General features: G+C 37.6%; 2 protein-coding genes across 3 annotated transcripts; one reads left to right on the top strand and one right to left on the bottom strand.

The window, feature by feature from the left end:
- Positions 1 to 2,366: 2,366 nt before the first annotated feature.
- On the bottom strand, positions 2,367 to 23,152 carry usp46 (ubiquitin specific peptidase 46). Of its 2 annotated transcripts, none has more exons than XM_081379446.1 (10): positions 23,032 to 23,152; positions 22,281 to 22,513; positions 16,025 to 16,105; positions 12,970 to 13,183; positions 10,868 to 11,109; positions 8,981 to 9,057; positions 8,809 to 8,892; positions 7,857 to 8,054; positions 7,443 to 7,521; positions 2,367 to 2,563 (listed from the first exon to the last, which is right to left on the bottom strand). In XM_081379446.1, the coding sequence occupies exons 2-10, from the start codon at positions 22,314 to 22,316 to the stop codon at positions 2,459 to 2,461; spliced, it is 1,116 nt and encodes a 371-aa protein (XP_081235572.1). In that variant the 5' UTR covers positions 22,317 to 22,513; positions 23,032 to 23,152; the 3' UTR covers positions 2,367 to 2,458. The 2 variants fall into 2 exon arrangements, with proteins under 2 accessions (XP_081235572.1, XP_081235573.1); XM_081379447.1 differs by having other exon boundaries at positions 2,367 to 4,966; positions 23,032 to 23,126.
- On the top strand, positions 22,695 to 24,693 carry LOC308698947 (uncharacterized protein). The gene is made up of 5 exons (XM_081379449.1): positions 22,695 to 23,289; positions 23,655 to 23,718; positions 23,887 to 23,960; positions 24,195 to 24,239; positions 24,502 to 24,693. The coding sequence occupies exons 1-5, from the start codon at positions 23,209 to 23,211 to the stop codon at positions 24,565 to 24,567; spliced, it is 330 nt and encodes a 109-aa protein (XP_081235575.1). The 5' UTR covers positions 22,695 to 23,208; the 3' UTR covers positions 24,568 to 24,693.
- Positions 24,694 to 26,074: the final 1,381 nt, after the last annotated feature.

Genomic DNA, 26,074 nt, shown 5'->3' with positions numbered 1-26,074 from the left:
AATTATTTAGTCAGAATGCCATTTTACATTCATTTTAAAATGCTGAGAATTTGTACAGTATATGGACATATAGTCAGACTTCAGTGCCTGATCATACACTGTAAAAGTATGTACACAGTAACTGTATAATTTGAACCATGGTTGAGATTCTACCGCACACAGAAACTACAGACTGTCCCCCTGGTACAGCTAATTATGCACAATCATGATAATTACAAACATTTACTGGACTCTCATTGAAGTCTTAAAACACTGGCCTCTGATTCATAGGAATTTTTTTTTATTATCAAAATCAATTTCCTTGTAATAATCAAACAGATTCCTTGCTTAACGATGCATGCTTTCAAAAATATTCTTTTGGTCTAAATTTCAAATGAAGATTACTGAAAAGATGAGTTTGATTGCAGCAGTGCAATAGCAAAATGTAACTGCACTGAGTCATGTTACTCAATGAATCACACGCAACTGGAGACATCACAGGCTAAAACGGCAGTGTCAGATGCAAAAACTCACTTTCCGGGCCTATACGACTTCTTGCTGGGAAGGAATCATGTTTATTTTCTGAGAAACTTCCTTATTTCAGCTTTATTTCTCGAAAACGTTTTTAATTATTTTCTTAACTAGCCAGATAAGGTCTTAGGGGTATCATCAGCTCAGTGCTCAGTGCCTCTGCCAACAGGCAGCCTATTTGCATTTGCAGTTTCTTCATGAGACATGAATGAAGCAGGATCATCAGTGGATGGAACAAAGTCATGAATTAGCACAGAGAAACGTATAACGGCAAAAGTGCTTTGTGATCATTTCAAATGAAAACCCCAATGTGAAATATTATATTTCCAAACTGTCCAGACTGATGTTAGTCAAGACACAACACATCTTCAAACACTTGCCATATCTATTTCATTACTGAAGGATGTGCTTTAACAGTGAGTGATGATGAACAAAACATCTCATGGTTACGACTGTAACCGTAGTTCCATACTGTATGGGACGCCATCAGTGTATCTTGTATCTAAAGCATGTGTGAAAACACTCCAATCTGATTGGTTGGCCACAGCCCATGACATTATTAGCAGAGCGCCCGGAAGTATAAGAGGGCGCACGTGGCACACGTCATTAACTTCTTTGTTTGAAGGAGACGTGCAGTCAGACCCAATGTCACGGCAATAAGACAGTGTTTCCACGGTTACAGTCGTAACCTGAGACGTTCCCTTTGCGAATGGGAACCCTAGACTGCGTCTTGGATTGACGCTATGGGGAACAAATACCCACTCCGCCATGCCGCGGGGGCGCCTGCCTCACTAGATGAAAATATGCACAAACTTAACATACAGTGACTCAACGGATTACTTACCCAGAGTCAAAGTGTCCATCTGTGGTGCGCACATAGACAGACCGTCTAGTGGTACAATTCCCCAAGCCATTATCTTCCACAAAAATAGAAGATCCCTTAGCTTCAATTACTCTATAGCAGGGTTAGTCCCTGCCTCACTGGAACCTTCCTCCCTCCCCAGTGGGCTACTTTATCCCAAAGGCAGAGCTCTAAGGAAAAATGGCCAGGCTGTGACAGCCTTTTCTCATCTGACACACTTCCTGGAAACGCTTTCTACAGGGAATCTTTTTATGTATTCAACTATCAATCTAGGTAGTACCATAATTTTCATGTTGTAGGCAATACCTCAACTCACAAACCTGGATAACTGAGATAAAGGAGGGCAAGGCACCCTACTTAATTACCCAAAATAGACGGGGAGAGGACAACTCATTCAATCCACGGCTCCAAGGGCAGCTTGCCAAAAGTAAGAGAGCGATTAAAAGGAGGGTGCCCACTTAGACAAACAAACATAAGAATAAAAGAAACAAATCTGTTAAGCTCTCTCTCTCTCTCTCTCACACACACAGATCAGCATGTGACGCACATACTGTGATGCACACATCGGTTAAGGTCTTACAACACACACATGCATAAAAACAAAAGACATTGATTTTCAAGAGAAACCTTACTCGCTCTGTCGCAGGTGTTCTTTCATTTCATGTGTGCAAAGACGTCACACATGCCCTGCACACACACAGAGTTTGTTGCTGTTGATGCATCAGCATTTTAGGCACATAAAGGACTTTCTGTAAACAGGATTTTCATTTCACATCATTTCGATCGCTTGGTGAATCTATTATTCTCTCTTTTCACTCCCTCGTCCTGCTGTTTTCTGCCCAAAGCCTCTTGTGTCTTTGTACAAAATTGCCATGTCCTATCTTTTTAGTCACAGAAGAGGAAAATAAAAACGTGTGTCAGCCACAAAAAGGATAATAATTAAAAATGAACACACACACACACAATTAAACAATCACTGCTGAGCCAAAGCTGGTAAAGTTGTGTTTCATTTATTGAGGAAAGGAAAATAAACCAAAATAATCTCAGTCAGGATTCCAGTTCCTATGAGAAACCTTTTTGGTTCTGCTATGATAAAGTGCACTTACAGTTATCACACTTTCCATTAGAGTTTGAGTCCTGGTATTTCTCTCTCAGACACACAAACACACATTGTACATTTCTTTTGCGGACCTAAAAAAAAAATACACACATTAAAAGAGGACAAAACAGACAAGTGTGTTTTTGCATACAAGGTGTGTAACTGTGAAAAAGTCTAATAGGTTCTCAACGTATCCAGAAGTTCATGTATGTGTGTGTGTGGGGATTCAATCCACAGTAGTAAGAAGTTACAGTACTTAGTTTAGTCTACCCAACAGAACAAACTTAAAAATGATCCAGGTCTCCATAAGGGACCTGATTGAAATCATAAAATGTCCAACAAACAGTAATCAGCTTGTAATTTCTTCATTTGCAACCATGACTTCCCCATGCGAATAAAAGGTCCTTTTTAATAGAATCATTTAGTGTTTTAAAAATAGAATTTATTTCTAACCAATATGTCTACATACTAGTTATGTACAGTTTCATGACACTTTCGTTTTTCAGTTTGAAGGACTGTGAACACAAATTTTGGCACATTTCTGTTCAGTTTGATCCCTAACGAACCAAAAGAACAGGCATGGGACAAGAAACATGGTCTTAGTACCACTAAAACATCTTCAAACAACCACATATGCTCCTCTTTTTGAGAAACAAGCATTCTGCTAGTGTCACTGGGGAACTGCGTATGAACAAATCTACCGCCCAAATAATCACTCAGCATCTGTCGAGTCTGGGAAACAACAGGGCAAGCACAGACACTGCATAGTCAATCTCACATTGTCTTGTTACAGTGTTCATACATCTATATTGCATGTAGTGTGGCATTAACATATAATTACATATTATAAAGATCTTTGAGGAGTGTGAAAATACAAGTACCACAGACTTAGGATGGGCTCTAGAATCTAGATAACACTAGAAAACCTTTTCTTTCTAATCACTTATTCTACTGTTACACTGAACGAGCTTTGAACGGACAGAAAAAGGCAAATCATGAATTTTAGTTGTGGACTGCTTTTGCTCAGAGAACCATCTTACAGTATTTCTGAGAGAATAAAACAGTAAATGACTATAAAACATTAATCTAAATCAAACAAAAACATTAAAAAGCTATACACTGAAGAAACGGGAGTACCGATCAGTTGTTAGTGTTTCTGTGAGCTTAGAAATGTCGGTGTAAAACGAGCGTGGAATGTTCATCTTGTCCCTGTATTGCACCTTGTTTCCCTTCGGTGACTGTTTAAAGTCACTCTCTCCCATTTATATACAAAATTAAGGATTATCAGTACATTTCCCTACTGTCTTCGATAAAATTTCCCATTTATTCGAAGACAGATGCTCTTGTACGTATATTAAATAGTAAAAGCCCTCTCAGATAAAATGCCACTCACCACAAAGTTGAAATAATTGTGCGCGTTGTCTTATCGTAACAGCGACGTCGTATCAGATCCTTCGATAAGAGCTGAACTTTACAGATCGCAATGAAAAATCTCAAGGCCGCATGCTGTTGCATTTCATATCTGTGGGCCAGACTTTCATGTATTAACACCTCAAAGTAATGATAAAATGAAATGCCACGTCATCCAACTTCTAATAAATGACTAGGGACCAAGTTGCGACATCTATTTAGGAGAAAAAAGATGGGAGTCAAATCATGGATCCAACCAAACTGAAGAAACTAAATCAGGAATTAAATCTATATAAGGCCATTACCTACAACGGAAGTTAGGTAACAACAGTGTTCGATAAGAATGCAAGGGAGACAAAAGCAGCATTTCAGCCTTGCAATTCTGCCCTTTTTTTGTTACTGGAAGAGATTTCAACTTTTGAAAACTCTCTTGGTAACAAGACTATTTCTGGATGAACAGCAAAGTCACTTCAGAGCAGCTGCCTGCATTTACTGTCTAAATGCAGACACACGCACACACACACACAGAAATACACTCACTCATGTAACAGACTGCTCAGAATCATAATCCCACAACATGGTGAAATCCATGGAGTACCAGGACTCATTGCTCCGTTTGTAGCTTTTTGATTCCTTCAAGTTTTCACAAGTATTGTAGTATATGTTGTGATTTTTTTTTCATTGTGTTACTTATTGTTGTTTTTGTTTATAAAGTGCCTTCCAGATGCAGGTGACTGACTTGAGGGTCAGGTTTAAAGATGTGTTTTATTCCCCCAGTGTGCAGCGAGTTTGGGAGAAAAGGGACTTCTGGGAAATGTCATATTGGCAAATGGGACTAGAGAGGGCTTTTGGCACTCAGTCTCAGCTGGAGACCCTGAGTATGAGATGAGGAAAAGGAGAAGGATGTGGAAAAGTAATCTAGTGGACGTCATCTTCATGTATACCCTTCCTTTTGTTTCTTCTCATGTTCCTCCTCGGCTCTTTCATTCTCTGGACTGATAGAACAGGATGTATCCCGACTCAGAGTTCTTGGAAATGTCAGAGGTCAAACCGTAAAACTCCTCTATTGCCTGTGCATCAATTTTCTGTGAGAGAAATTAAATGGATTTGAATAGAGAAAAATGTGGTGAGAGAGAGCAGAAAAGAGGAACGTTATATTCTGCATGCATTAGGGTTTATATTTTTTCTGCATGTTAGCATTCAGTAGGTTTTTTTTTTTGTTAAAATAAGTCTCTTATGTTCAATGTATTTGATTAAACATACAGTAAAAACATAATAGAATTTCTATTTTAAAGGGTAACTAAACCCTAAACCAACTTTTTTTAGTGGATGATCTTTAAGAATGGGGCTTTATTAGTGCTGTTCATTGAATCAAGTAATTTTTTTGACATTTGTGTTTAAAGTATTTTAATTTTACTAAATATGGTGTAAAAACGTCCGAGTGCTGCCCTCTTCAGGTTGAACAGTGGCTACTGCAGTTGAATTTTCCTATTGGAAGTTGTGGTACACTCTGATGTCAGAGGGTACTAGATAATAGTGTTGTCACGATACCAAAATTATTGTTTCGATACCGATACCAAGTAAAGTATTGCGATTTCGATACTTTTTCGATACTTTTCCTGAAAAGGGAGAAACACTCTCAAATATCATTGCTGTGCTTTATTTTAAAACCTGGACAACATTCTAATCATATAACACACTAATAAATGAACATATGAACAGCAGATATATTAAACATTTGAACAAAATATGAAATATCAAAATATAAAAAATTAATTAGAGCAATGACATTCAAGGTAAAAAATAAAATAAATTTAGCAGCATTATCTCATTTATCATAAGAAACATAAGAGCTTTATCTTGATTCTGAACTGAATAAAAAATATGAACAGCAATTATATTAAACAATGTTTAATATTGGTATGATAAGCCTTATTGGTGATATATTTGACATGTGGGGAGAGAGTTGTGGAAGGCCTATACTTCATGTTAAACATAAAGACAACGTCGGCAGTGTTGACGGCAAAATAGGCTACAGAATAATTCGTTCTGTATTGAGAGGTGCAATATTTGAAAATCGATCATATTTTTTAAATTACATTTTATATTTTATAATTGTCAAAACTTTTAAACATCAAAATGTCATTGATTAATATGTATTCGTGTCAAAACATCTTTTCCTATTCTATTTTGCCTGGAAACGCTTCCAAGACGCGTGCGTGTCGCGTGAAAAATAGGCGTCGGTTCTATTTCTAGCATGTACGCGTTTTCCGCGCGTCTCGAGCTGCGCCCAGACGCATGTGTGTCACGCAGGCAGTTAACATGAGAGCCGAAATCAAAACGGACACGACACGCAGCCAGTGTGTGTCAGGCCTTTACAAATCTGGAACGCGGTCATTATTAGAAGCGATAGCCTAATAAATTAAGGAATCGTGACGTATTTAATTTCCGGTTTTCTTTTGAAGTATCGGTGCACCGTGCAACAGAGCAAGGTAGGCAACTTACTTCCATATGTCACTCCTCCTCGCGTCATCTTTTTCTACGAGTCGTGGACCACTTGTGCTCATAGACAGTATATAAACGATTGTGCTCGCACATGCAACCATCTCTGTAGTGTTTTGTCACATGACACTGACAGCGGCAGGTTCTTTGCTGCGTGCGTCAGGAAAAGAACACAGACGTCCATAGGGAGGCGGGTTTTTTTTGTTTTGTTTTTTAAGTATCGATACTGATCAATTTAGGTATCGTGACATTTTTAATTTCCGAGTATCGCGATACTTTTTAAGTATCGATACATCGTGCAACACTACTAGATAACCACGCCCTTGCCTGCAGAGAGATACGTCTCAGATGCACGCCCCCTCTCCACTGAGCTCTGCCTACTTTTCCAGCATTTTTCAAATATTGCCAGTGGGTGGAGTCAGGCTCTGACCAGGGGTTTAGTTACTCTTTAATATATTTTAAAATGTAATTTATTCCTGTGCTGCTGACAAAGCTGAATTTTCAGCAGCCATTACACCAGTCTTCAGTGTCACAGGATCAATATGCTGATTTGCAGCACAAGAAACCTTTTGTTAAGACTTTATTGGGTCCCACTTTATATTAAGTGGCTTTAAGTACAATGTACTTATTGTGTAACTACATGTTTTTACATTGTACTTACATTTTAAAAATTCCTGCATGTAATTACAGCTGTAATTAATTTATGTAATTACATTTGTAATTACACATTTGACCCTTCCCTTACACCTTAAACCTACCCAATCCACCACACCTGTCCCTAACCTTACCCGTATCACACCTCAATAGCAGCAAAAGTGTTTTACAATACAACATGAGCACAATAAGTACATTGTACTTAATTTCTGATGTAAGTACATAGTATTTAACGCCACTTAATATAAAGTGGGACCCTTTATTTTAGTGGCCTTGTTGCATGTACTTACTGTAGTAATAACAGTAAATTGTGCATCATTACACGGAAATAACCCTAAACCAAAAGTGTGTGTGGGTGTAAATGTATATGTGTATATGTACACTGTATATTAAGAAGGTGCATACCTCCACAATGTCATCATCAAACAGCAGCCAAAAGCCGTGACTCTTCACGATGCTGATGTAATGCCCTCTGTTTGGGCCACTAAAAGAGTTACAGAGACAGTGTTTACATTTTTCAAGGAAATCAAATCCTATTTTAAATATTTAGAAACTGAATATTTTCAATAAAGACATAAAACACCCAAAATTCAAGTCCAAATTCATATTTTACATTTATCTTTCCTGATAAATACATTATTCTTGAAGAAAAACCATTACCATTATGGTGTGCTTTCAGACTACGACAAATTCGCAAATATTCGCAGCATAGTGCATTGAGACTCCAACTGCTTATACTGTCAATATTTATCAAATATGACTGTGTTAAGTCAGTGTGTTTTATATGTTGCAGATGTGCATGTTTGACAGTTCTCGCACCTGCCACAGTGGACCACCACAGCGACAAGGTCATACATGCGGTCGAGGTTGACGGCGTCTACAGAGGTGTTGAAGAGGCGGAGCTCCAGTGGAAAGACCACACGATAGCTCAGTTTAGTGTACCGATGCAGCTGCTCCATGTACTTAAAGCGCTTCAGATGAAGAGCCAAGATCATGGGCAGCTTCTTCACACGCATCCTGCAACACATACAAGCCCAATCACAAAACAAAACAAAACAAAACAAATCACTGGCACATATACTTTCACATTACAGTATCTAGACCACTGCTTTTCTCCCACACCGCTGACACAGACTTTCTTAATCTATTAACTAATTACTTGTGCAAATTACAGGCCACAATATTACTTTATATTACCAAAACTACATTATTAAAACAAATGACACACAAACTTATTCTGGAATGGAATACTAGCATACTGTACTTTTTACATAGTATAATTAACAGTAATGAGAAATGTTGCATACAGTATATGCTACATTTTTGTCACATGACATCACAACTTTGCACATATAATTCTCCAATCGTGAAAAAAATTATTCTTTTTTTGTCTAAAAATGTCTACACTTGTGCCAGTCTGATCAAATAATGTTAAAATCATAGCTAATAATCATGTGCACAGTAAACATACTGCTAAAATACTATGGAGTCACTAAACAGTTACTGTAATTTTGCAGTATTTCAACTTACTGAGTCCTTTGGTCTTAATAAAACTAGACAGTTTTTGGGGAAAGTCTGCAACATTTGCATTACAGTTGATTCACATTATTTCTTTAGCAAATCAGGTGATATGTTGCAATGTTTACACTCAAATGAACACCATTAGCATGAGTAGTGAATTCCTCCACATGGAAAGTATTGTAGTATGTCATTCTGAATAGTAGTTATACGCCCTACCACATCATATCAACACACATCTGCTGACACTCACCGTTTCTGTGCCTCTTGTTTGCTACAGCACATCTCACAGTAGTATTTATACTCACTGCACAGGGTCTCTGTATTACTGAAGTCCCTGTAAAAGCCATCAGACAAGCATGAACACAGCGGGAAAGAACTGGTTGTGTCCATCAGCATGTGTGATTACTGTTATGTATGCTTACCTGAGACAGTGTGTTATTGAAGTGTTCTGCTCAACATCTACAGACAAATCCAAAAAGTCTTCATCCTTGCTACTGACCTGTAAAAATGCAAGAAACAAATCAGCTACACATTGAGGAAGAAGAGAAAACACATCTATGCCCCATTAACAAAACCTCTTCAGAAACGCTGATCTCCCTCGCCACAGAGACAATCTTAGTTTTCAAGCATCTTCGAGGGGTAGAGAGTTAGAGGGAACTGTTTATCACGCATTTTGGCGACGCCTTTCTACAATTTCAGCTGTTAAGGTGAATGGGCCGGTGACCCGATTGTCTCCTGTTGTCTTGCACTTATTGCAGATGTGAGAGAGGATGTGTTAAAGCACTGATAGCACTGTCGAGTCGAGTGGCAGTGTGTTAATGAGAAGAAAAAGGTGGTTAATCAACAGAGAACAGTTTCTTTCCTCAGGCAGCAAAGTTCAAGTGATTGACCGAATGTCGTTCTATAAGACCACTCACAATGATTTAGCAAAAAAAAAAAAAAAAAAACAGTCCTTCTAAGGCTGTCAAACAGAAAAGTACTCTGATGTTTTTGAAAAACAAAATATAGCTTTGCTCATATATTTACATATCCCTTTTAGAATTGAAATGTTTTGCATTTTTAAATAATTTAAGTATATTTTTATATTAAGTTTATTTATGTACAGTAGTATTGTCCTGAAGAAGCTGCATATCAGATATTAGTAAACATTTCACAAGACAAAACTTAATTTTAAACAAATTATCCAGAAAAATATTGTTTATATTGCGTACAGCGTTCTGTGATGTTTTGTATTAATAAATATGGTAGAATATTTATTTATTGTGGAATACAGTGAAACATCTGTAAAATAGCTCCATCCGCTGTATTAAATAAAAATACATATTTATGAGATCCCTCTTATTTTTATTTTTTAATTATATATATACAGTGCAATGCATAAGTGAATACACCCATGCTAAAGTTGACTAAAAAGAGGAATAAAAAATCATATTTTGGAAATTGAACTTAATGCCTTAATTTAAAAAATTAGGAAAAATCCAACCTTTAAGGACACCAATTTTCTTTGTGAATGAAAAATGTATCGTAAATAAATAAATGTTCTTCCTTAAAATACAGGGTGCATAAGTTTGGACACCCCTATGTTAAATTCCCATAGAGGCAGGCAGATTTTTATTTTTAAGTATTTTAAAAAAATTTTTTTTAGGATACTATGCATCCTGATAAAGTTCCCGTGGCCTTTGGAATTAAAATAGCCCCACATCATCACATAGCCTTCACCATACCTAGAGATTGGCATGGTTTTATTTCAGTTAGCCTAATAGCTGGTTTGATTTGCATTGAGAGATGATCCTATGGAAAGTACTCCATGCCAATCTCTAGGTATGGTGAAGGCTATGTGATGATGTGGGGCTATTTTAATACCAAAGGCCAAGGGAACTTTATCAGGATGCATAGTATCCTAAATTAAAAAAAAAAAATAAATACTTAAAAATAAAAATCTGCCTGCCTCTATGGGAATTTAACATAGGGGTGTACTCACTTATGCACCATGTATTTTAAGGAAGAACATTTATTTATTTATGATACATTATTCATTCACAAAGAAAATTGGTGTCCTTAAAGGTTGGATTTTTCCAAATTTTTTAAATTAAGGCATTAAGTTCAATTTCCAAAATATGATTTTTTATTCCTCTTTTTAGTCAACTTTAGCATGGGTGTATTCACTTATGCATTGCACTGTATATATAAACGTTGCAGATTCTACCAGGGTTATGTAAACTTTTTTTTCAACAAAAAACATTTTTTCACTTCAACAACATTTGCATCTGTGTATGAAGCAAACACTTCAGGTAACACAGCACTCATACCGTCTCACAGTTGAGACAGCGCGTCTCATTGGTCAGCGTGCCCTGGAAGATATCGTGAACCCAGGTGGGCTCGGCCTTGTTCTGTTCTGGCTCGGTGTCCGTGGCGATGGCAGTGCCGTTGTTCTTCAGCCGTCCATTCTGTTTCTCCTGTTTCTTCTCCTCTTGCAGGATGTCAGCCACAGTGTTCAGCAGGTAGTTCAGGAACTCGTGGGCATCCTGCTGCATGTAGTTATCAAACAGGTCTAAAGGAAAAGCCAGAAAGTGTAACATAAGAAATCAATCCATTTCAGTTTACTTGGTGGATATTTTGGTAGCAACCCCAGGTGACTATTTTCTATGTAATTAAAGAAAAAAATCTACTTTCTAAATGCATGTTATTGATCTTACTGTGTTTAAAAACATTTTTAGGTCGCAAGTTTTAATTAAAATTTCATAACTCGATCTTCCAGTGAATCCACGACCACCACAGAGAATCAACCACTATTTTGTCCTCTTAAACCCGACCCTTTCTTACAATGGACCAAGGTCACATTCAGATCTGCCTCCATCCAATCAACAACCGATGGATAGAACCAAATCGGTGGCCTACCTTTTTTTTCCTGGTACATCACAATTAGTAAGAAAATATTGGTCACTACATCTGTTTCTTGCAACTTCTCAAATAGATCAATAAATCACTTAAATGGGAATAAAATTGAAATCTCCAAAAGTTTGTTTTGCAAGATTATGTTTCAATAGCCTATTTCAAATCAGAACCATCTGACAACAATTGGCTCGTAAATCAAGCTTCTTTAGCATAAATCATGAAAGAAAAAATTCTGCCTGTTCCAGTTAATGTCTATGTAAGTTCTAGCGAAAACAAACTCTATAAAAAGTTGATTGACTCTTGAAACAGAAAGGTGAAGGTAGCATTTTGGACATGGTGTGATCATGTGAACTCTATGGTCACACATTTGAGCACAATGTCAGTACATGCCATGGCATGCGCAATCATATACCTAACTCTCTGTGAGTGTGTGTAGCTGGTGAAGTGACGTCTCTCTGATAGAGGTCTGTATTGTTAATTCATAGAGAGGGCCTTTTCTGGAATGAGACAGAAGAACAAATCCTCTTTTATACTACATATTATCCCTCCCCTCTCCCTCAAAACACACACACACCTGATCTGTTACACCTGCCTCTCATTCAGCGTATCACACAGAGGCTTACTGTTAGTGCACAGATTCGATTTTTCACATAGTCCCCTGTCTGAACGCCAGCAATAGCTCTATTAGTTGCCAAAAAATCATGTTAATATCTTTACCCTCAAATAGATACACAAGCAGTTTTTCTGCAAATATGAACAACATCAAAGTGTATCTGAGGATAGTTTAGCAGTTTTGTGGGATTCTGGCTTGACAACAGATGGCTTAGTCATAGCAGACACCATATTTATCTTGATGTGAAAGAAAACAGGGACAGTACAGTCTGTTCAATATGTCTTTCTTTTGTGAATGTGTCGATCATTCAGTCAACATTGGAAATATGTTGTTTCACGAATTTCCAGAGACACAAAATTGGATGGATAGAGCCAAATATGGCAATCTATTCTGATTAAGATCGAACAGATCGCAGTTCAGATGAAGATGTTGTGCTATTCATTTAGGAAAGTTGTTTTGGTTGCAGCTGAAGCTTCTTGATTCTTTTCAAGGAGGTCTATACCTGAAAAGCGCAATCCATCCCCATTCATCTCAATGGAAGCTGCTCAAAGCAGATATAGTTGCAGATATAGGTTTTGAGCCAATCGCCTAAGCTGTAAATGCATTGCGATTAATAATTTGAAGAATTAGGTCCCTATGATTTGCAGGATGCAGAAAACGTGGACACTTTGATGATTACAATTTAATTAAATCATATAAACAGAATCCAGAAAAATTAAAATGGAAAAAAGAAAATCCTTCTCTAGTGACTGCACATGTGTGTGTAAATGTTGCAATTTCACAGCTACTTTTAAATGGACGTCAATGGAGAAATATGCTTTCGTCTTCATAATGGTGTAGTTACATTCTCTACCAGCAGGGGTTAACTAAGCCATGCTAACCAGCTAAACCTCGACCCCTCACCATTCTCCTTCCGCAGACGTGAGATGAACTTCTTGGGGGGGATCACGCCCACCTTCTTCTTCTGCGTGGCGATGCTGTGGAAGAGGTCGGCTAGACAGGTGAGAAGGTTCTCCTTTTTCTTCTGCTGGACTTTATACGCCAACACATTCTCCCTGAACGGCCGGCAAAAATACAGAGCCTGCAACACTGAGTTACAGTAACATGTGTTCCCAAACTAGAGAAAAAGAAACAAAGAGAGGAATTCATTAGGTTGAGCTAATCAATTCTTGAGCGGGAAACAAACAAAGAACACTTGGGACACAATTAAATCTGATAAAATCTGGAACAGTCTATGCTGGAGGTGCACCAGGGAAGAAGCATGCATGGGTTAAACAAACATGGATCTAACGAGACATTTACAATCAAGAAAGACAGAGAAAAACTCCCTGCTCACCGCTAAAAGCAAATCAAAGGGCTGAAAAAACTAATGGTGGAATCAAATGCTTTTAAAAACATGACCTACACGGCTGTTACTGTGACAACAGAGCATTGTTCCCCTACCAAAGGCCTTTTCCTGTCCACACACACTGACAATGATGTGGTTTTAAGGGCTTTTTGGCATTTTTATTGACAGTGAAAGCAGAGATATGAAGAAGAAGAGGGTCAGAATAAAGTCATGAGTACTCGGAAGTGACAGCAATGAATGATCGTGAGAACACAATAATAAACAAAAATGTTTTCACACCAATCGAAATGTAGTAATTATTTGGAAATGAACTGAACCTCAAAAATGTGTCACTTTTTTTAAACAACTGTTATTAACTTGACACATTTTTAGTGCATGATTAATATTTTATAATCTAGCCTAACTTTTTTTCTTTGTAATAGTATGTTTTAATTAAAATCATTTATATGTTAATATAGCACTATACTTTCTTTTTCTCACCCTCATTGACAAAATCACACATTAAGATTTACTATCTGCTCGTATCAGCACAAACTCTCTTTTGGCGTTAAAAAATACTGTCAGGATTAACTAAAGACTTGCTGTGAAAAAAATAGAGCTGACATTTTTTTGCAGCTGATCTGTATTTGTAGGAGTTTACATTTCAGACGCAAAATTTATGGGAGGAGAGTATTTAAATGAATCATGCAAGGTGATTTCCTAAGGTTTGCGCTGGTCAATTTACTCTTATTTACACCATTATTTACAAAAAAAGCATGTCTTAAACAAGACGCTAATTAGCATTGCTCTTTGTAGATTGCGTTGGTCAATCTTTTGCGTTTTTGGCATTTAGTATGAATATGTTAGACTTACTGTTATCTATAAGCTAGTGGGCTTCAAAACAATGACAAAATTTGCATTAAGAAGATATAAGCATTCAAAACGTACAGTCTCTCACTTCCGCCAATATGGATCAATGGTTTTGATGACATCACTCTGCACTTCAGCTTCTCGTCAGTTTTTCTGTCAAATCAAATGCTCTCTAGAATCTAAAGTCTGGTTTCACATTAGTGTCACGCGAACCACCGCAGCGCGCACACAGTCTGCTCCGGTCCAGAGACATGATAGCACAGAGTAGCTCATATGCGCAAGTCAGCGCATCCCAGAAAATGTATCGAGCCCATTTGAATTCTGCACAGAATGCTATATATTAAAGCCATATGAAGGATATTCAGAGGACAAGCGGTTAGAGATTAGGAGGAAACTGCGGCTTTCCCAAGCTCAATGGCTCTGGCCGAGCTGCGATATAAATGAAACGCCTTGTTTTATAAAAGGGGAGGAGCTGTTCGATATGTCCATCCTTTCTTCCTAAATAATGACATATTTAAAAGTTTTTCCTGTGAAAAAAAATTCTTCATGCCTTGAAATAGCTTGAATGCAATTCTACACCCTTGCTTCAATTAGTATACGTGGAACCATGAATATGCAAATTAGCCCCGCCTCCACTCACTCACACCAACTCAGAGATCCAGTCGGCCAACTTACTGAGGTAAACGCTGCACAGTGGTATCACTCTTTAAAACATCGGACACATAACTGAAAAAATAATCAGTCAGTGGAGAAAGGCATATAGTTCATCATACACCAGCTATATTGCTAAATCTACCCGATTTTTCATATAAACAGAAAAATATATCGGGATAACCTGGCTTCTCGAGACTTCACTGCTTCAGAGCGGTCATAGTTGATGATATGCTAAAGCCCGCCCGCACATTGACGTGATTGGTTATAAGGTAGTTTGTGACGTCAGAAACATCAGTGATTTTAAACCGCGTTTTTGAGACTGTCTTTTTTTCACTGCAGTTTTAAGGAGAAAATACTCAGCAATGGTGTTGGCATATCAAAAACACCACATAGACATATAAACAACATTAAAAACTTGATTTTCACCACAGAGGGACTTTAATTAAAATTAAAGCAGTAGTGCAATTCTCATTAGACAGGGTGACAATTTTCCTTCTAATCTAAGAAAAGGAACAATAATAATAACTGTGACCTATTTATTGTGGATCTCCTTCTAATCTAAATAAGTTAATAGCAAGAAAAATAATAACTGTGACCTGATTTCTGTGGATCTCCTTACTGAATTTACTGTTCTGCCAAAACAAGAGGCAGCTTGACCTGAAAGATTCAGCTTCAAGGCTGAACAGTAATGTTCATTAATCATACCAGCTGTGCTAATGGCAGAAGGAATAAATACTGTTGTCAAGCTGCCCTGTTCTGCAGTGAAAATCACATGCTAATATATTTAGCAGAAGAGTACAAACAAACTGCTTCCTTTTCTTAAAAATAACAAAAAAAGTGGGTTGCCAAGGTTGTGAACTGTGCTATTTCACCAGTTTAGCATTTAAGCTGGTTGTTTTGCCTCAATGTTGTTTGTGTCCCCCAAATTTCCAAATAAATAAAACTAAGCAATACAACATGGCATGATAATGCACGTTCACTAAACAAATATGCAAAAAGTTACCAAATGCATATTTTTTTGCTTCCTAACCAGGTTTTCACATCAATGGCTCACGTGTGAAGCCATGAGTTTGTTTTAGGGTTAGACTGGCGCTGTGTGATACTTACGTTGACCAATCCAAAGTAGTGTTCATTAATGGGAAACTGCTCTGGACCAATGTCTTTCTCCAGAGCAGAGGCATTGGTGCCCTGAAATGACAGAAAGAGAGAGGAAAAAAAAAGTTAAATATCTGTTAATTATATTGAATATTCATTCTCATTTAGAATTTTTAAAACAAAGTGAAAACACTCACAGCTACAGTATAATTATATTTCAATTTTCTCTTAATGCCAACACATTAAATATTCCTTGCATTAAAGGATTAGTTCACCTCAAAATGAAAATTTTCTGACAATTTACTCAATTTACCCAATGCCATCCAAGATGTTCATGTCTTTCTTTCTTCAGTGGAAAAGAAATTAAGCTTTTTGAGGAAAACATTTCAGGATTTTTCTCCACACAGAGGACTTCAATGGCAACCAAGATGTTAAAGTCCAAATCAATGCAATTTCAAAGGGCTCTGAAGTGCTTCAAAGGGCTCTGCACGATCCCAGCTGAGGAATAGGGTCTTATCTAGCGAAACGATCGGTCATTTTCTAAAAAATAAATAAAAATATATATACTTTTTAACCACAATTGTTCGTCTTGTGCTGGTCTGCGACGCGCCACGCATTACGTAATCACGTTGGAAAGGTCATGCTTCACGTCATCTATCTAAGTTATTTGTCTGTGTACTCTGGTTCAAAAAAGTAGGGAATGGCGAAAAATCTCTTTTTCTCCTCCAACTTCAAAATCGTCCGACATCTTTTTTAAAATATATCATTGGCGCGTTTACATGGCGCGTCGCAGACTAGCACAAGACGAACAATTGTGGTTAAAAAGTATATACATATTTTTTTAGAAAATGACCGATCGTTTCGCTAGATAAGACCCTATTCCTCAGCTGGGATCGTGCAGAGCCCTTTGAAGCACTTCAGAGCCCTTTGAAACTGCATTGATTTGGACTTCAACATCTTGGTTGCCATTGAAGTCCGCTGTGTGGAGAAAAATCCTGAAATGATTTCCTCAAAACACTTAATTTCTTTTCCACTAAAGAAAGAAAGACATGAAAATCTTGGATGGCAGATTTTCCCCTATCTTGGGATGAGTAAATTGTCAGGAAATATTCATTTTGAGGTGAACTACTCCTTTAAGCAACCAAAATGGAAATATTAGAAACAAAATCACAATGTGCCTTCACATTTTTATGATAGAGGCAGTTTAAAAGATAGCTAGAGAAAGAGTCATCTTGTACATGATGCTGCAAGTGGGTCAATGACCTTTTTTTTTTTTTTTTTTTGCTAAATATTTTTATTTTTATAATTTTAGGCCTATGGCTATATCATAGTCGGTAAGACATAATTATGGCTGGTAAGCTTTGTCAATTCACTCACCATTGGCAAGTGTGGCAAACATTATTTTAGTATTATTTATATACTACTATAACTTTTATTTATTTTCATTATAAATTTAGTTTAAGTTTAGCCATTTTACTGTGGTACATTTTACAATTTAGATTCTGATCTAGTTACAGAATCATCTAGAAAAAGTTCTCATACATAACTATATACAACTCCTGATATCATTCACAATATGCAGTTACGTATTTGATTTTGAAGTCCAGTGACCATCCATTCAAACTGGTAACAGAGCTTGGTTTCAAAAACATAAACAAATATTACCGACCCTAAACTTCAGAGCAGTATTGTACATGGCTGCTGCCCTTTTATAACCCAACATATCTCTGGATGACTCTGAATGAGCAGATCAGGTAATGACTAAACACCACAATTGGATCCAGACATCAAAGTCATACATCAGTTAAGTCAAGACCATGACTGACAGTTGAAAGATGGGAAATAGCCCCTTTCTCTATCTGTGCATTGTCTAGTGTAGTGTTATTAACCTGACTGAGACAGCATCCTTTTATCTGTAGGAAATATGAATCCGCAAAGTCCTTCATTTCCAGCACTAATAGATCTTTATTGCCTATTGAAATATAAATGCGGCATTGTGCAAGATATTTTTGGCAACATTTGACTTTAAATAGGGGTAATTTTCTCATTGTCTACACACAATTGTCAGCTAAGCCATCTTATGTTTCTGCTCAGAAACACAAGCACACACAAATACATAAGGCAATATGTTGCCAGACGCATGTTCTCAAACTAAAGTACACGTAATAGAGTGGTGCAGGCATGACAAACATTTTGTTTTCTTTTTGAATGGGGTTTTGGTTAAATGGCTGAAATAAGGTCTGTAGAGAACACAAAATACATCAATACTACCCCACTTGTGATTTTTTGAAGCTGTTACGTGTTTTGAAAGGCAGTTGCTAACAAGTGGCTAAATGAGAGTACAGAGGCTGTCGAGGAGATTAAACGTCATCACACTGAAAATGTAAACTCAGTTCGCTTTTACAGCCTTGTTATGCTTATAATTGTGCTCTTATAAACTATTCTAACTCAAATGTTCTGGGAAAATGTTTTTAGATAAAAACTAAGCATAGGAATGGTGACGGAAGCATGGTTGGAAGCATAGGAATGGTGACGTTGAATTTGTGGGACCGTGGTGTAGTTCGTTTATAGTCTATAGGCTTCAAAATTCATAAACATTGTGTTCATCTGTGATTATCTTGATGGACAAAATGTGCAAGTATTATAAACTTTTGTTGTTCACAGAGCTTGTTTTTAGCGATAATCTAAAAGCTAAATGGGAAAATCCCGTTTTTTGTCGAGGGAACCAGCGTGATGCTAACTGCCGGTTGGTCTACAAAGTGACGTCATACCTGCACCAGTCTATAGTCCAGAGAATGTCTAATAAGGCGAGAAGTTTCACTCTCAGTACACTTCCGGCTTCTGAAATGGTTGCAGTTCCACTCTGATTCCATATGAGGGCGCTCACAGGACGAGTGCATAATGAATGGAGGTCTATGGAGCTATACCCTTCAAAATCCACTTTTCTCAGGATATCATTTTGTCTAGCAATTTGAATATTGTATTCAAAAGGATATGCGAAGAAATTACACATTGCTGGGTGTTAGATTTTTTAGAGTCACTTATTTGCTTTAAAAAGTCTTTTAAAATGTCAATGACGTCATACACATCGTACGACCAGAGATACTGCTTTACGGCAATCCTTCAGTCACTTTGGTGCTTTCGCGCTCTGCACTTTCTTTTCTCTCGAGGCATCGACAACACAGCTGACTCAGGTAAACACACGTGCTAGAAGAGTTTTTGTTTTGTTTGTTTCTGGTCCCGCTTCGGATGACACGATGCCATCAAGCGGTATCTCTGGTCGTAATCAGTCCTTCACTGACCAATCAGCGTTCATTAGCAGAATGCTAACGTGTTATGGGCAACAACAACTCAACCTGTAAGAAATCGAAAGGACATAAGTACTCGTTCATTCAACTTTCAACCTATAACCCATGTTGAACTTGCAAAACCTACAATCAAATCTGAGATTTCTCAATGGCAATCGGGTGAAAGAGACAAATTTAGCTGTCTAGCCCCATTGACTCCCATTCATTTTGCACTCATGGGCGATCGCCCCCAGTGGAACTCTGGTGGAACTACAACCAAAATTCGGTACAATAGGACTTAACAGGGAGTGGGCAGGCTCTCCGTAGACGGGCTCTGTATAGACTCATGTTTTCAAACTGATGGACAGGCCTGCGGTTGTGCTCACCAAACACACACTAATCGAAGTCATTTAAGCAGGAAAGAACATGGAAGACATAAAGAAGAACATTTCATTAGCTTGCCTTGTATCCATGGTCAATGAGCCACTACAAGACGTGGCCCCAAACACATGCCGATGAACAAATGAACCCTGTCCATCCATTAGTTACATAACTAGCACTAAACAGCAGTCAGACGTTAAGTCTGAGCCCCCTCATGCTGTGAATAATTCACTCTTCATGTTCCTAACCAAATCTAGCCCTGGCTGATGCAGCACCTGCAATTATCTAAGGATGAACAACTGACAGTGGTTAGAGGTTCAGGCCAGTTTCAGGCAATGAAATAATATACTCACATTAGCCTTCTTAAACCCCTTTTTTAAAATGGCTCCACAGAAAGCGCTACAGGGAGGATTAGTGAGATCAAATAAAACACAAATATTAGATGAAAATCTGAAACTTAAAAAAAAAAAAGCTTAAACCAAAAATTAGAAATGTTGCCTAACTTGCCTTGGCAACTAACTGAAAAGTTGAACTGCTTTTATTTTAAAGCCTTAAAGCTACACTGTGTAGGATTTTCTCCCATCTAGCGGTGAAATTGTTTATGACTACCAACTGAATATTACTTTCTAGCCCCTCCCATTCTGAGGGCGTTTTAACTCCTACGGTGGCCGTATTATTTAAAATCTGCCGGCAGTCGCGAGTAATCTCCCCCTCGCATTCGTCACAGTGTCACTGAGTGTAAAAACGTGAAAGGCGAAGCTTGACTTTCCAGGTATGTCCCTCTTTGGCTAATGTATTTTCAAGATGGAGGCGCAACATGGCTGCCGCCATTCGAGCGACTCGCTCGTATGTATTCTAAATGGCAGATTCTGCGCTTACGAAAATACTTGATTAGTTGGTAGAAGTAATTACACATTAATGAGCACATATCATTTTGAAAGAACAAAGTGTTTTTTGCTAAGAATCAACTTAAAAAATTACAGTGTAGCTTTAACTGCAGAACATAAGGAAACTGCAAGGAAACATTTAGATCTTTCTTTTCTCAAAATCGTAGCCTACTTTGAACCAGTAAAAGATCCTTAACTTTGAAAACTAATTTAACATTCCTATGGCAAGTTACAGTTCCTATATCCTCTTTCTTCAGTGAAAAACTTCTAAAGTGGGCATAATCTGCCATATGCTTGATGTGTCAAGTCACGCGGACCGCGCCAATCAAAACCTTCAGCGTGCATCTGAAGTGGTTCAACCAGAGGAAATAATCCATAATTTATCTGCTTTGCTTTATTTAATATAATTTTCTTATCTGGATTTCAGCAGTGGTGTGTGACGCAGCCCCTTTGGTGGGTTGAATTCTATATACATTCAATTGTAGTCCTTTAAAAAGGCACCTGAAATAATAAACTAAAAGTAGTGTAGTGCTGTCAAAAATATAGATCCTCTCAGTACTATATTTTTTTTATTTTTCACTGCTCATTGACCTTAAACAGTCAAATACACAAAAAATAATGTCAAAATGCCGGTCATGGCGACTAGGCTATTAAAGTAGACAGTCTGATATGTTTAAAATGAACATAAACAGTCGAAAGAAAACGCATGTGTAACAGTATAATGGATCCATGTGTCAGGTCTTAAAGTGACAGCAGCCTAATATACCTTCTGGGAAATTATGAGATAATATTACAAATATCTATATGGCAGTTTCTCCCCATGGTATCAATGTCAAAATTGTGGCCAGTGAAAAAGTGAAAAGGCTAAATGGCTAGTAACTTTGGAAAACCACTAGCTACAGTGGCTGGTGAGCAAAAAAGTTAATGTCAAGACCTGGCCAGTGGCCACCAATATATAGTGCATCCCAATAAATAATACTAAAATAACATCTAGTTCATATATAAGCAAAGATAAATCAGACATATTATCAATCCCTTGATGTCGTTCCAGCGGTTAACAGCTCAAAAAGATATCATATAGTTTAAGAAGTCAATATTGGCTACTTTTATGGTGCCGTTTCAACCTTTCTGAATTTTGAAAGTGCAGTCTCCATTCATTCTAACTGCATAAAACGAAGTGACCTGTACATTACAAAAATTTCAATTTTGGTTGAACTATTCTTTTAAGATCAGCTCTTTAAAACGCAATCATCTTTCAACACGTTTTATAGCTTAATTTTTCAAATTGGCATTACAGCAATACAAAGAGAGTAAATGTTTATGCAAAGCACACAGCCACTCATTTACATTTCAGGAAGCAAAAATTATAGATACCAATTAAAAACAGACTAGCATACTATTTTATCACTGAGACTGTTTTATCGATTAAAATTCCAAGATAAATACACAGATACTAACCTGAGCTATCAAAACACAAAGGGGGCATAACTAATAACTGCTATTTTTCTTTAGGTAAAGACATTTTATGCAATTTCTTACACTTTCAGTTGATTATTTGAGCATGTAAATATTTCTAGCTATGATAGATGGGTTCATTACAGCGGTGATCCATGCATACATCAGCTCATAAATGAGGTCATGCACCTGATTGTGAGGAAAGCCATTCAACCATCATTACGTAAGAGCTAGCCAGCGCAGTATCCACTCACTTACCATATTACAAATGGAGGCGATGTTTCTGACAGTCATTTAGTTTATAAGGTGCCCCTCGTTGCCATCTTTATGAATTAAACATGATAGTAACAGCAGTACACTGACAGGCCAAGCTGCAATCCCAACCGAGGACAGCAATCAGTGACCATTCAATTCCCGCTGCTCATGCAAAGTGCAAACAAAGCGAGAGAAAAACGTCTACGGCTATTTGTTTTCTTCATGGCCCACGGCAACTAAGAATAAAAATACAGAATATATTTATTGTAAACATCTTTGCCAGTTGTACGTACTAAACGAAACATTCACATCCTGGATTAGCGATAAAACCCCGCCCACTGAGACGCGATTGGTGCATTTGTTGTATACGACATGAAACGCTACTCAGTTGATTGACGGGGTGATTTACCAATGAATATCGAAGACATTCGTTCGAATTTTCGTTGTGGCCAATCGAATTAGGATTAGATAGTGTGGTGGGTCTGCGGGTTGTCCCACAGTTCACAACTTTACAGTACATTCAAAATCCATAATGAATTATGAAGAAACTATAAAGGTAGATTATACATATCTTCCAAACGTCAACATTAGGTACTCTTGTACATCACATACACTGATACATATAAATATCAGGCGCAATATTTAAATGCGAATGTATACAAAGGATATTTCTCGAGAAATAGTTTGTGAATATGACCCTGTTGTTGTAAAAACTGTCTCTTATGCCCTGCTGACTTTCATTAATTTACTTTACCGCTGGATTGCGATGTCTGATTCGTGAATTATAGTTCTTTTGAGTCGGATCTGTTCACAAAACCAGTCTGAGCTATTAGTTCACCCAATCGGACTGACTCGTCCAAGTGATTCTCGGAATCGTTGAACCGTTTAAAAGAACTGAATCGCGGAAATGAAAAGGAGGCGGTCTCTTTAAATGTCCCATAATTCCACGCAGCGGTCACATGTGTTCATTTCGCAGAGATCTCACACAGGATCGGACGCAACATGGGCCCTGGTAAGTGTCTGCATTCACAGATTTTTGTACTAGAATACTTTTTTTTCTTATATGTCTGAAGTTATGCTTCAGTTTACATCTAACTTACATGTAAATTGTGCTGTAAATATTCTGTTTACTAGAACAGTTACAGTTAGATTAATTTAGCATCGAAAATGCACAGAAAAGCGAAATAGCTAGTAGAAAAATAGGAAAGGCTTAATTAAATCATGTTGTACGTCTTGGTATTAAACCATGATCATAATGTGGAAGTGTGCACAAGATGTGCAGGAAGGCCACGTGTGGCTCGTGACGCACGTGGCGAATGTGCGGCCTGTCTTCACGCTGATGCATATTACATTCATGTGTTTTCTTTCTTTTAATAGTTTGTCCGTCTGAACCCCCTGACTGAAGAGAAACGTGCAAGTTTCGATGATGTTCACTATAACGGTAAGGAAGCATTTCTCAACTTTAATTTAAGGTCCTCAGTGACAAACAAAAGGGGGAAATCTTTCTCTTATTACTCCAGATCTTGCTCAAGGGAAGCCCTGCTCTAAAGCAATATTAGTTTATGCATTATTACTGATGTCTTTTTTCCCATTCAATCCCCATGTCTAGGTTCCTATATTGGTTTGGCCCTGAGCCAAGGCCACACTCCTGCTGAAGAATCCTTCTTCTCTAAAAATTCTTTGGTAAGTGATATAGCCTACCTGTTTTTCTAGTTGTTAGCCCCTTTTATTGCACACTCAAGTCCTGCATGTCTTGAGTGATCAACACGGAGGGGTAGAGGAATTCTCTCAAAAACCTGAAGTATTGGCTTAACATTCCTTGCTTCGGATCCTGTCGGGAGAAACAATTTTTGTAGTAGTTAGTCGTGCTAATTCTGTGGTGAGATGCCTGCTCATCGGTCTGAATTTATTTTGCAGCTAATAAACCGCAAAGGCAGAAAACCTAAGAACCACAGTCATGAGGTGAGTATTTATACAACCAGTCTGAAATACTAATGTTCCCTCCTTTGCTTTGCCCTCTGGAGGCTGTCGGTGTCTCTAGTGGCCATGATAGGGGGGTACAGTAAACTACTCTTGCTAAAACCTAGGTCTGAGGTCACTTCTCTGTGCCTGGATCCTGTCGCAAGAAACATGTTTATCAGGATTCAATGTTAAATTCAGTAGTTTAATCTGATTTGTCTTGATTTAAAAGTGAAATAGGGTTTTTCCTCTTGTTTCTCAACAGATCCCATTGATGGCTTCATTCCTGGGACACATGTACTCCGTGATCGTGGTGGCTTGTTCCTCATAGTGATGCAGTATGAGTGGAGCGTGCCTTAAATGAGTGGTGGCGTTACTATTGTAAACCATGTGTTTATATATAGTATGAGTGTTTTGAAATTTATGACTTGTAAACAATAAAGAGATGCTTGCTTTAGCTTTTGTGTATTGATTCATGACTTGATGTTAGAACATGATCCTGTCAGGGAGAAGAGTACTCTTAGTGGCCATGTTTCATCTGTATTTGGGTCTGTGCATTTTTCTTGGAGAAACTTTAGCAAACTTAAGCTGGGTACACTGATTTTGGCAATCTGAGACAAATTTTGCAGATCCTAAAAGATTCCTCTGATCATATTAGTTTGACATGCTGATTAATGACTTGTGATCAAGTTTTACCTCCTGTGAAGATTTGACTCAGTCCTGCAGTGTAACTTCTCTTATGATGACACCATTACAATCCCTCATGTAATGCAGCTCACTTTCACAGAATGTGTCATTGATTAATGGAAAAACTCCGGATGACTTGTGTGCATCCGTTTTTAATGTGTTTTCATGGCTGTACAGTCTGACATTAATGATAACAGATCTTACAGTGAGACTCGCATGTACAGTGACTAACCATTGTGAAGGACTATTATAAATTGCACAGCTTTAGGCAGGAAATATTTAGACGGAGGTTTAGCTATTGTCTTCCAGATGGGAGCTGTGAATAGTCCTGTTTCAGAGTGACTCACTTTTTGTCTCCATCCATGTATGACAAAATGGAGTATTAAATGTTGAAATTCAAAGAATATTTAGGATGAGATACCAGAGTTTGCAGTGAATTTGGCAACGTAACAAAATTGAATCAAAATCTATTAATATTACTATGAATTACATAGCATAAACAATTTGCTGAAATATCAATATGTTTGGTTTCTGCATTTGAGTTTTCTATTAAGTAATTTGCACGATTCAAAACCTTCTGTTTGTGGTCTTCAGAAATCATATTTATCATCATCGCACTTGAATACGTAATTCATGTAATCTGGGACATGTTTTCCTTTACCTTCAATTTTATGTTTATTGTTTTTGGGAATGAAGGTGTCACTTTGTATTGACATCTTCCTGATTTGCGGTAAAGGATATTGTTACTGTTGTTTCCCCCTGCTGTCTGTGGCCATCAGAACAGACCTGCAACCCATTTTTGGATCATGACCCACCATTTTAGAACCTCTACTGAAATAGACGATGTAAGTTTGAATGCAGATGTTATAATAACAGGATTTATGTGAGAACTCTAGCTGAACTAACAAACAAAGGGCCTCAGAACTGCATAGCACAACCACTTTTACCACAAATGGAAAGTGCCTGTCGCTCTGTTGTACAACACAGGGCTCTGACACATGGCCATATAGGTCTTTACCTACTCTTGTTTTAGAGCAGCGGTTCTCAACCAGGGGGCTAAGACGACTTAAAATTAGTTCAAATATGAAGAAACAAGCATGAAAATAAGCTAAGACAATTAAAAAAAATCAAGATACAAATCTAAAAGATTG

This window comes from Scardinius erythrophthalmus (genome assembly GCF_964197995.2).
Source record: "Scardinius erythrophthalmus genome assembly, chromosome: 11".
NCBI lineage: Eukaryota > Metazoa > Chordata > Actinopteri > Cypriniformes > Leuciscidae > Scardinius > Scardinius erythrophthalmus.
Note: the sequence above shows the minus strand (reverse complement) of the source record. Positions and strands in the feature narration are given on the sequence as shown.